This window comes from Ambystoma mexicanum, chromosome 1p (assembly GCF_040938575.1).
Source record: "Ambystoma mexicanum isolate Mex_15411 chromosome 1p, UKY_AmexF1_1, whole genome shotgun sequence".
Classification (NCBI taxonomy): domain Eukaryota; kingdom Metazoa; phylum Chordata; class Amphibia; order Caudata; family Ambystomatidae; genus Ambystoma; species Ambystoma mexicanum.
In genome coordinates, this window is record NC_090921.1 from 984,593,836 (window position 1) to 984,606,650 (window position 12,815).

At 48.3% G+C, this 12,815-nt stretch overlaps 1 protein-coding gene across 2 annotated transcripts in view; it reads left to right on the plus strand.

Moving 5' to 3' along the window:
• Positions 1-5,499: 5,499 nt before the first annotated feature.
• Positions 5,500-12,815, plus strand: part of USB1 (U6 snRNA biogenesis phosphodiesterase 1) — a 304,701-nt gene continuing 297,385 nt past the window's right edge. The window contains exon 1 of one of the 2 annotated variants that reach the window (XM_069654466.1): positions 5,500-6,133. In XM_069654466.1, coding sequence (XP_069510567.1) covers positions 5,955-6,133 — 179 coding nt within the window. In that variant the 5' untranslated portion in view covers positions 5,500-5,954. The remainder of the gene's footprint in view (positions 6,134-12,815) is intronic. The other variant, XM_069654474.1, reaches the window with a different exon arrangement.

Sequence of the window (12,815 nt, forward strand, 5' to 3'; positions counted from 1 at the left end):
ATGGAGGGTACTGACCCTGGTGCAGGTGGGTGAGACAGAACAGAATCCCTCCCTGGAACACTCACCTGCGACGGCACGTAGGTCTCATCCGAATCAACACCTGAGTACAGCTCGGGGGAGGTGCAGCCAGAGACACCCCTTGAGAGCACGACCTGCAGCACTTGTGGGTTCTCCCCCACCACCACACCACGTCCCTCACTGGTGGTTGGTCGGCCCTGGGACACCTCCTGGGTCTGCACCATCTCCACAACCCCAGCAGTATCAGGTGCGTCTTCCCCTGCAAAGACATGAAAACAAAGAAATGGAAACAGGCATTAGCACCATGGCACACATTGAGGGCTGAGAAGCAAGAGAACCAGTACTTGATTGACACATGTCCCACATGACTAAAACCCTCCCATGCATGCACCCTCACTGCGTATGAAGTGCAGGCAAATGGCACACACTGATGACACCAAGATGGAAGATGAACAAATTTTCTGCATGCTGCCTGGCAGTGGCATCACACATTGGCCTGTGATTGGCAGGTGAAACACACATGCCATCACACAGATGGCATGTTCCATTGCTATTGAGTGAAGATGGAGAGGAGGGCAGCACCTATTCATTCAGTCCAGTTCCCGCATGTAATAGCTTTTCTAATTCTAACAGGTCAGATTTTTCACCTGGAGCTGCCAGTCTGAAATGGTCAAATTGCACAGGGACATGTGTGTACAAATGATATCCAGGTAACAAAGTCACTCCACTTTACCATACCCATGTCAGACATGTGACTAGTGGACAGCGACATGCCTAGTGAAAGTGGTGGAATGCAAACAAACTGACTGAATGAACAGTGAAAAATAAGCAAATATGTTGTGTCAAGGTGACACTTCAAGGGCAACTGGCGTGCAGTTGTGCTAGATGTCTACTGTTGGCAGAAGGGATACTGCTATGGCCAAATGCAGCTGCGCAGGAAGGATTGCATGAAGCACATGGCTGACCCATACGACTCAGGCGCACACACTCTCACCTGGCACCCAAACAGAAGCCCTCACACACACACCATGCACATGGATGACACACACATGCATGTGCACTCACCGGACAATGCCTCGTAATCAGCCAGATCTCCCACGCCTTGGATCTGTTCCTCCGTGACGTAGGTCCCAGCGACTGACTCATGTGGAGTGAGTTCCATGTCTACTACTGGAGACCCACCTCCAGTCACTAGAGTTGCGGCATGACTTGAGGCCAGCTTACTCTTTGCCCTGCGCTTTAGGTCATTCCAGCGCTTATAGCAATCATTGGCTGTGCGCCTCACGATTCCAAGGGCACTTACGATGTCCGCAACGGTCTGCCAGTGTGCCTGGCGTTGTGCAGGTGTGGTCTTGGATCCTGCAACAATGACCATCTCGTTGTCATGTCCGGACACATACTCGACAAGTGCATTCAGTTCGTCATCCGTGAAGCTGGGCTTCCTGGACGGGCCGGACTGTGTAGCCGTGTCTGGGGCATCAGCCTGTGCCGGACGAGCACTCTTCCTCTTCCGCTTGGAAGGTGGTGGTGATCCTGAGTGTCCTGCGCCGCTCTGGACACTAGGGGCAGGAGCCCTGGTGGACTCTGTATCAGGAGTGTGGGATTGCACACTCAGCATGGGAGTTGGTGCAGGCATTGGCTCTAGTGTGATGGTGTCAGGGGGAATGTCAGCAGCATGGACTAGGACCGACACTGTCCTGGCTGGGTGTGTGAGGGCTGGGGTGGATGGAGCCGCAGCTGCCCCTGCAGCCTCTTCGCCCTGCCTCCTTGGTGCAGCAGATGACCTTGCTGCCCCAGATCCACGTGGCATGATGGCATCAACGTGCACCAGCGCACGTGTCGTAGCCCTGCTGACCTGGAAGTCAGCCATGGAGTCAGCCAGGTCTGGTGCCACAATGGGCTGGTCCAACAAGGGCTGAGCATGGATGGTGTCAGCCACTTCAGCCTCAACGGGAGGGGGGGAGGGGGGGGGGATGATGGGTGCCCTTGACTGGTCCTCCACACATGGGGGGACAGGCTCACCCTGCAAGTTACGACCACGTCCCCTACCGGATCCACCACGGCCACCACTTGTGGCTCTTCCACCTTTGCCACCCTTACGGAATCCTCGCCTCCCAGCCATGGCACTGATATTAATGTGCGTATGGGAGTGGCTGTAGACAATTGTCCTGGGCAATTGGGGGTCAAAGGGGTTGGGTACCAGATGGTAACTGTACCCTAGTGCTCTAGCACGGCTGATTGTAACCCCTGGGGAAAGATGACGGGTCACGCAACGCACAGGAGGCCCAAAAAAGGGAGATGACGTGCACGCAACCCCTCCTAGACCACGTGTGCAGAAAGAAAAACCTGCACTACGCTGTGGCACCCAGTAACACAAGAATGAACGTATGCGTGTCACACGCAGCCTAGAATGACCTCTGAAGGGGTAGGCTACACACGGGGCAAGCACAGAAGTTGGATACGTGCGTGACTCACCGTCTGCCAGGTAAAAGAGCGTGAAAAATGAGCGCGTTTGGCTGGCTAAACCCCCGTCAAAAGAAGATGTGTACGCTGTCTGAGAAGACAGGACAACAGTAGAAGGGGACACTATTTGAGGGAACAGGCCCAGGTAAACCAGTAAAAGAGAAAAAAGAGAAAAAGCTGTCAGAGGTAACAGGGAATACGAACTGGAAACGCCGTGAAGTAAATCGCGTGTGAAACGACAAGAAGTACAGAATTCACCCACTCGCTCTCCACGAAAAGCACGTACAAGGAAATGGTGTTCTACATGTACCTTATATACAGGCCCACACGTACAGCGTCACTTACGCGGCGTGTACGTTCACCAATCACACGCTTTGTCACTCCTGCGTGTAGATCCATTTTCACCAATCACACGCTTTGTCACTTCTGCGTGTAGATCCATTTTCACCAATCACACGCTTTGTCACTTCTGCGTGTAGATCCATTTTCACCAATCACACGCTTTGTCACTTCTGCGTGTAGATCCATTTTCACCAATCACACGCTTTGATACTGGGACGTGTCACGCAACAATTTCCTGCACGTGCAGGTGACTATAGGCGCGCATATGCTGTTGACGGGTTTACGCGCTAAGGGCCTTTGCTGACGTGTGGGATTTCACTCCCTATCAGGCTGTCCACGCGTTCACACACGAGAGACCACGCTCCTGGCCAGGAGGCCAAATTACTGCCCCCCAGAGCCCTGAGCACGCTCCCACCTGCCATCTGCTGCTGCCTGACTGCCTGCTGGCCACGTGCCCCACAGTGCTGGTGGGTGGGGGTGTTGGGAGACATGGGTGGGGGCCTGGTGGAGGGTGCCCCTGCACTGGTGGGGGTGGTGGGAGACATGGGTGGGGGCTTGGTGGAGAGTGCCCCTGGTGGCGGGGGGGGTGGGGGTGGTGGGAGACATGGGTGGGGGCCTGGTGGAGGGTGCCCATGCACTGCTGGGGGGTGGGGGTGCAGGGGGACATGAGTGGGGGCCTGGTGGAGGCTGCCCCTGGTGGCGGGAGGGTGGGGGTGGTGGGAGACATGAGTGGGGGCCTGGTGGAGGCTGCCCCTGCACTGCTGGGGGGTGGGGGTGCAGGGGGACATGAGCAGGTGTGCAGGGTAGTCCCCTGTTTTGTAGGCTGCCTGCAGGGGCCGTGGAGGGTGTACAGGGAACACCTGTGAGGACCCACCCAGCCTAATCGCGTGTGACTTCCCACGCACCCCTGTAATATACGTACCCAGCCAAATCGCGTGTGATGATTCCCACGCACCCCTGTAATACACGTACCCAGCCAAATCGCGTGTGATAATTCCTGCGCACCCCTGTAATACACGTACCTGGCCAAATCGCATCCCTGTAATACACGTACCCAGCCGAATCGCGTGTTAAACTTCCCGCACACCCCTGTAATACACGTACCCTGGCCAATCGCGTGTTAAACTTCCCGCGTACCCCTGTAATACACGTACCCTGGCTAATCGCGTGTTAAACTTCCCGCGTACCCCTGTAATACACGTACCCTGGCTAATCGCGTGTTAAACTTCCCGCGTACCCCTGTAATACACGTACCCTGGCCAATCGCGTGTTAAACTTCCCGCATACCCCTGTAATACACGTACCCTGGCTAATCGCGTGTTAAACTTCCCGCATACCCCTGTAATACACGTACCCTGGCCAATCGCGTGTTAAACTTCCCGCGTACCCCTGTAATACACGTACCCTGGCTAATCGCGTGTTGAACTTCCCGCGTACCCCTGTAATACACGTACCCTGGCCAATCGCGTGTTAAACTTCCCGCGTACCCCTGTAATACACGTACCCTGGCTAAACGCGTGTATAACTTCACGCGTACCCCTGATATGCACGTTACCCGCTTTGCGTTCCTTGTTTGGCAGCCCTGTAAACTGGTCCAGGGTTAGCGCAGCCCTTTGCGATGATTTAGCGATTTTGATGGCTTTTCCTTGCGCGAGGGCGTTCTTGGGGGCGTTACTGGCGCTGCTGCAGGGTCGCTGCGATACTCTGCGCCACGGCTGGTTTGGGAGCCTAAAATCCATGAATACGCTGTGCGCGGAAATCGGTTTTAGCGCACGTGCCTGGCGCAGTCAATCGCACGCGGACACTCTGCGCCAGCCGCTTGCGACACTTTTCTGCGAAATTCTATGAATTACCCTGTAAGTGTGGCGCATGCTAACATTCACAATTCTATCTGGGTGCGATGCTGGCTAAAGTTAAGAGTTCCATCTAAGTGTGGGACATGCTGGCATTCATAATCCTATCTAGATGTGACGCAGGCTAGAGTTAAGAATTCCATCTCAGTGTGGGACATGCTGGCATTCATAATCCTATCTAGATGCAACGCAGGCTAGAGTTAGGAATTCTGTCTATAATTATGACCTATGATTAAACACCTTGCTGCATTCTTTTGACTTAATTATTCATGTAAACATTCCACGTGTGCCTCAGCCTTTTTTCCAAACTATAAGGCCAAGGGGCCCCCAAACATTAAGAAATTGGCACCCACCAGCCCTGACACATTTCACCCCACTGCAGAGGCTATTTACTTTCACAACGCCATGCTAACCATTGGAGGCGGGGCCTTCTAAAAGCTGAGCCCATCAGTTAATACTTTTGCGTCATCGTAGGGGGTCTTTGCATATCCGGGCAGGCTTTTTTTTTCTTCTGTACGTTTTATTCTGCTGCTGTCACACGTTAATGATTGTTTAACGGTAAGCAAATACAACGAAGTGCATATGCTCTTGCTATCGTAGCCACGGGCTCCCGGTTGGGCATCGCCTCAGAAAGATGCTGTCTGTCTCAAAGTGTGAGGACTTCCCATTCCAGGGGGGGGGATAAGGCTAAACTGTGGACAATGCGAAAACTTCCGCTGTCAGGCACTACGCACCTTTCGATCAGCTGGTATCTTTCTGCTTAGAACGTAACATGGGGGGCACGTGATCAATATACGTTGCTAGGGCCGTTTCTCTAATAGGAACTAATCTGTAGTCTACAGTTCTGCAGCAAAGTTTCATACATCAATTCCCAGTCTTATGATACCACTGAATCTCAATTCTAGTTTTGTCATGATTTGTGCCTCAGATATGCACGCAAGCGCCAACAGGGGAAATCGTGGCTCTCTGCAGTAGATGGGTGCGTTAAAGGGAGCTTTAGGTGCCCGTGGTCTGGAAAACGAGAGAGAGTACGTGCCCGAATTGTAGAAGCGCTGAGTATCTGAGAGGGGCAAATCGGGAACCAGGTTAACCAGCAGGGAGGGACATCGAGGTGTGATGATTGTTCGGTCTCCAAGGAATATGGCACCATGAGGATGGGGGATTTAAACGGGATGGGCAGCTAGATATAGATACCACCGTGTCTTCACTGAAAGAGATTTGGATGCGAGAGCCACTGAGACCTCGTGGTACGCCTGCAGGTGGGAAAAAGAACCATCCATGAGTGACGGGGTCCTGGTAGGATACAGCAGCAGCAGCTCCGAAGATGAGTCGTCTTTGGTACAGACCCCAAACTATCTGCGGGTCTCAACGGACAGAAGGCAGGGAGGCGATTCGGCAGGAACTGACAATAAGGAATTCACCCAAACGCTGTCCAGCGAAGTCTCGCTGCTGCCAAGGTGGGTTCTGTTTTTATCACGATTTAATTAGTGGGTTAACTATTACTTTAAGTTTAAATACACGTTTTACACTTTATTTACTCTGCCAGTTTTCGAACATGAAATGGCAAGCACTTCGCACTAGACACATCGGCACAAAGTAAAGACACTGCACACTGTGTGAGTAAATATGCTGCGTTTTCTAATGCACGGATATCTTGCCCGTCAACTTCTTCAGGCGGACTCGTCCCAGTCCTTATGAATTGGGGAACCTCACCCTCAGACAAGCAATCCACCGTTATTTTCAATAAACATTCTTGGCTTGCCAAGAGACCCCTTCGCATACATACATTAGTACACCTCTAGAAGACATGTAACGAATGAATGGTCGCATGTATTGGACACAAACTTATAGTTACTTCTTATTTGGAAGGTAGATTTCTTCATGCTATATAATAGTGCCTCATTCTGCAGCAGAAGCAGAGAGAAAGAAAGTGAGGCGGTCTCATCACAGAAAAAGAGGTGCCAGCAGAGAGAAATAAAAATGTGGCAGTAAAGAAAGGGACAGTAGCAAATGTTAATGCAGTAACATCTAGCGGCAAACTTCTGATGAGGCAGCAAAGATATGTAAAGTATAAATGAGAGGTAGCTGCGAGATTTACAAACAGACAAAACATTAAGAGAAATGAAATGGAAAGCAATTGAAAGAGAATGTCAAAAGTTAAGCCATGTAAAGCAACGTTGCCAGAGAGTGAGAATTCAATAGAAGCAGTAATAGCATACAAGACGGAGCAACACAGCAATCGAAAGAGGAGTTCAAAATGTGCATTTTTGGGTGTATGATACAAATCGGAAAAAGCAAGTTCGGCCACGTTCCAGGCACTCCATTTGCGAGAATGGAATTTAATAGCTCCTGGGTTATGAGAGTAGCTCCTTGTCGGATGAAATTCCTGACATCCCGGAGCGACTTCCTGCTCCTGCTACATGAATGCCAATTTCAAACCCTGCTCTCACATGGTGGGAAAGACGGATCTAGGAGTGGGACAAAGAAATGTAGGACTTTTTGGAGTAATGATTACTGGTGAGTTATCCTGGCATTACCCTTTTGTCCCGCTGTGAGCAATTGACTTCTGCCCTGCAGGCGTACAAGGATGAGCAGAGGCTAAAGCGCCTACTCAGCCCTCACACTTCTACAAACCAAGAACCAACACAATCATAAAGGTAAAACAGGCAGTCATGAGCTATACCTCCTTTGCCTTTTATGGTAATGTTGGCCGAGGGAAGGCTATACTCTCAAGCACGGTGTGAATGTGCCTCAGTAGCAACCAAAACAGCAAAGTAGAACAGTCCAAAATAAAGGAATGTCTAATCAAGCTTCTATAAGAACATACACTCTAATCAAAGATAACATGCACCATAATATCTAACACGCACTGTAAACACTCACTTCTGTAGAAAGAACACAGAATATGCAAAGATAGGAAAGATGCAGCACTCTGGGTAATGAGACAGGGAGAAAAGGCAATAAAAGACCACAATGTTCAAAGATATGTTCTTGAGGTTGCAAACAGCATTAAAATGATCTATCCCCTCTCTAGGGCCCAATGATGGACCAGGAGGGGGGCAGATATTAGTCAATAATACCTTTTGTAAAGGTCTTGGTGGTTAGACAGTGTCAAAGCAGGCTTCTCAGCATCGATCCCAAGTTTGTCTCAGTCGAGGATGCAGCAGACGTGCTGGTCCAGCGGCAAGCTGGCATCGAGTCGGGATGGAACGGAAGTTGGCTGCAGTCGCAAAGCGTCTACTAGAGCTATGCAGATCGGGCTGTCATCATGTTCAGTCGAGGTTCGATGGTGGTTGAGCTGGTATCAGGATGTGCAGGCGAGCTGATTACAGGACAGACCGATCGATTTAGAGAAGCAGTGATGAAGAAGCTGGTGCTTCGAACATTGACTGAGCAATGCTAGGCAGTAGTACTTCATTGGTTAATAGTGGAAACGACACGCTTCAGCTGGTGCGGTGCAGCGGCAAACGGAGTCAAACAACAAATGGCGTCGTCAAGATTGATGAACGCCAAAGGCAGTTTCGAAGAGTCCTGGAGGTACGCTTGATGTCAAACACTCAAATCACAGCTTGCATTGGGTTTGTGTCGAAAACACAGGGATCTTGACTGTTATCACTTTCAGTAGCTGAGTGTCCCACTCCAGTGTCTCAAGGGCCAAGGTTAGTCCTTTTCTCAGACTCCCAAATACGGGTGAGGCTGGCACAACTTCAGTGGTCCTGCAACACAGTGATTTCTCAGGCAACAGGGTGTGTGGCAGAGATGCAGTCTTGGTCCAGCAGCAGAGTTCACCCCCAATAGTCCCTAAGGATGCTTATGGGACAGAGCTTGCCTCTGCCATGGAACACCTGCCTTCACCTTGCAACTGGAGGACTTTAGAATGGTCTGCTCTCTCAGCAGGGTACATCAAAATCTTCTTCCAGGGTTGACTTTCAAAGAAGTGGGGCAAGACCGCTTCTTTGAAAGGCGAAAGCCCACAGCTGATTGGACTAAAGCTAGCCTGCTCTAGGGTTCCAATCACAGCTCTTGAAATGAGTGGACTTTGCCTTTCTGACATCACATCCAAAGTGCTTTGTGCTACAGGAAGGGGAGGGGACAGGACAGAGAGAAGCAGAGAGAAACAAGATGGCAGAATCTTCCCCCACCTGTACAGATGTTTCCCTGGCTACACTAACCCCGCCCCCTTTTTTTCTCAATGGAATCAAAGGCCTTTAGAAATGCAGAACCCTGGTGTGAGGCCTAGCCATTTGTGAATGGGTGTGCCATTTGATTCCTGTTCCCAGTCCAGCTTCCCGTTGAGTGGCTGTCCCTGGGAAAGGAACAAAACGAGGCAATCCCCCAAGGCTACAGTGCCACGAGTGGCTAGGGAGGAGCCTTGTCTGGTAGGAATACACATGACCCTCCCACAGCTGAACTGGGCCCACAGCGCTGACCCATGTGTGATATACATTTAATGTGGCTAGGATAACTATGAGAGATGCTTGCCACCATACCCTATCCCAGGTATTGCATTTTGTGTGCCACCAGGACAGGATCCTCAGAGTTATGCAGTATTTGGAACAGATGTGCATATCTTAAATCCAGCCCCTGCACTCCTGGGACTTGGCTGTCACTGCATCTGTGAAGGGGGCACCCGTGACCTCTGAACCTGCTCTGTGCCACTGGTAGAGCAGGTGCTGCAAATCAGGATACTGATGCAGCAGGGCACAAGTGTACACTATACTTTTGGCATGGATCTTATGAAAGGGGAATCTGATCATCAGATTTGCCTTTCAAAGATGGATTACCCAAATAAAAAAAAAAAAAAAAAAGGGCAGGGCTTCTGCACCCTTTCTAGAAAGCAATTCCTCACACCCACTTCCTCTTCTCACTCCTCTTAAACAGACACCAGGCAGAGGAAATGAATCCGTTTATATATTTTCTTCACACGTATGAGCTGTAGTATACTGCAAGGCTCCACACTGTCAACTATTTTGTTTAATTTTTATATTGCCCCATTGGCAAATCGACAGAAAGGGCTTGTAATGCCTTTTATACTGTGCACACTGCCATTGCATGGAATGCAGAGGGCACCCATATATTTGTGAAATGGATGGAGACAGAGACCACGGTCCAGTTGATTGAGTGACTGTCTTGCATCAATTAAAGTGTGGATGTCCTAAAGCGTCCTTGGAGTCAATTTGACAGCAGTGTTTTCTGTTCATTCCATGTGTGGTGTCAGAAGTGGCTACTTGTTACTCGAGTGGTGCGGCTTGGTGCTGTAAAGTTCCTTTCTCTAACCCCAGCAAAGATTGGTCTGCAGAGGACGAGCTCAGCCACAGCTACACATGTGGTACTGCAGACTGTGGACGCAAGACACTGCATGGAACGCTTTGCAGCCAGTGGTTTGGTTTTCTACTTTTTTTTTGTTGCTCTGACCATCTCATTGGTTCCATGACTCCTTGACTCCTATTCTTTGCACTGCCACGGCTGAGGGGGATTAAGATGTGCTGAGTGGCTGGAAGGCAGCACAGCATTTGCACCAATACTTGTTTTTCACTGTATTCCAGCGCTCTGCTTGCTCGCCCCCCTCCTTTAGCCAGACCTAATTTAATTTATGGTGAGTCATTGTGATTGGTGTGTGTTCTTAAAGATGATGTTGTACACACCATTTGTTTGGCACTTGACCGCATTCAGTAAAGGGCGGGGGACTGTCTGTGACAGCTGTATACATGGTGGAGCCTGATGGTCTAAAGTCATGATGTTACTCCCTCCAGCGCGTCCCTTATTTCTGGTTTAGATTTAAATGTTCGTGGAATTCCACTTTGAGGGGATATTTACCCTTCCTGGCATGGGGTGCACCGATGAGTGCAGTCATTTGGCAGTCTTAAGGGCAGACTAAGGTGACTCCTATGGTTTTCTCCACAATCAACTGAGAGTTACTTTAGGTTCTTACGATAAACTTTAAGTTAAGCTTGTACTCGTCATTGTTGGTTTATCTGCAATATATGGGCTGCAAAATAAAACTAAGCCATTGATTAAAGCTTTTTCAGTCACTGAGTGCTATGCTAATGCAGTTTTGTTAGAACCTACTCTCCCTCAAACTTCAGATCTAATGCAAGGCAAAGTCCAAACGACCCGCCTAACAAATCTTTGTTTTTCCAGTATAATGACAAAGTGCCGATAAAGGTCAGTCCGAATAATCCGTCCAGTTGCCGGAAAGCAACCTATGATTCTATTAACCATCTGGCCATATCTCCTTCGTTGTTCTGAAAGGACAACTCTAAATACTTTGAAACATCATTTTATGCCTACTACCCATCGCATGCGCCACTTGGTTCCCTGAAATTATAGGAGTTTTCCAATGAAATTCACTCTGACTCTAACCTCTATTTTTGAGCTTTACTTCGTATTGAATTAGTTAGTCAAATTATACAAAAATATTCACAATAAATTCCTCCACCCAAGAAACACACTAAACACTGTGAATTCAAAAACGAGCATTTTAGGGTTTTATTATTGCGCAAAATAGCCTTAATGAACACTTTAGGCCTGAACAGAAGGATGAGACTAACCCACGCCTTTCCTCTTCCTCTGCAACCACCTTGACGCAACAGGCACCCTGTTTGACTGTTAATACTCCCGGTTTAATTGAGTCTGGTAATCCTAATCCTGAAAACAGGATTTGTTCTCCAGCCAACGTGACTGCAGCGACTGTGCTCAGACAGAAAATTAACAAACGCAGTCACAAATCACAGAATGGCAACATAGAAAGTGGGAACGTGGAAAATATTGGGTCGACCAAGAACACTTGTTCCCAAATATTCCTGCAACAGTTGAAACATTCTGTAATGGAGGCCAATTCCAATAAAGAGTTGCTTGCCTCTCGGAGAAGTGGAAATGAGAGTTCTCTGCAACCTTCATCATTCTGTCTACAGGAACATGTGACTTCTAAAACTGGCCAATCTTTTGCAAGGGCCAGTGAAAAAACATCAAGAACTAACGACAAGTGCCCTGTAACTGAGAAACTGAAGACTACTTCCTCAAATCCACTTGAAGATGAGGACCTCTATCAAACAAAGGAACTGAACATGTCAGACTTGTGCATGTATTCCATACAGTAGAATAACTGTTTTGTCACAGACGCTAATCCAAACCAAATTAATTTGCAAGAAATGTATCCAAGTGTTTCTAATATCCAGTTCATCTGGACCTTTGAAGGGAATCGTCTCTCTCTTATTAAAAAACGCCTTCCCCAAAAGTAACTTTTGCAAAGCGAATCTAACATACTACTCCTTCAGACTTGTGTGAAGAAAAATAACAATTTTTGTCCAAACCTTATATGGAGAAAACGACTTCCTTGAAGCTAAATTACCCATTAGGAAAATATTTAGTCTCTATGTCATGTCTCCTTTTGTTTTGGGCTTGAAATTATTTTCAATACTACCTCTTGTATTTTAAATAGCCACAGCATTTTGTCAATGTTCCAAGGGATTCAATGTCTTAGAACCATTTTGTCTACTGTTATTGACTTGGTCATTTTTCAGAGTGAAGACAGAACTGACTTGGCGCAAATACATCTTTCCTCAATTCTAATTATGAACATGTTGCTTGACCAAGCACTGGTATTTGTTCATTGGGATATGACATCTGTAGAATAAATGAAATTGATCCTGTTACTAGAGTAAGAGAGAATTAACCTCTATCATTACCAATTAAGTCACTTTTGCTTATGACCGGTTCCCAAACAAGTCTCCATCTAAATGATAGAGTTTGTGAATGAAATACAAGAGACGCAATCTACAATTGGGAATGTCAAGACTGGTCATGGATTGCATGCTCTCTTTGTACTGACATTCAACCACTAGAAGCACCATTGTGAATCACTGGTCTGCGAATGATCAACTTCATATCCTGGAAGACTCGGGCCATTCCCATCTCTTTAATGATTCCATTCAACTTTTGCTCCACTATTTTGACATTGTGTCTTCAAGAAACTTAGTTGAAGGAGGGACCACTGATGGATGGGTGCACACTTTTTGACATCCTGGCCCTTAAAAGTATCAAAGGGAGACAGTATGGTGACCTAATTACTGCCATCTGTTCTAACCTGTTTACCAAATGTGTCAAATTAGAATCGTCAAGACATTTTAGCTGTAAAAC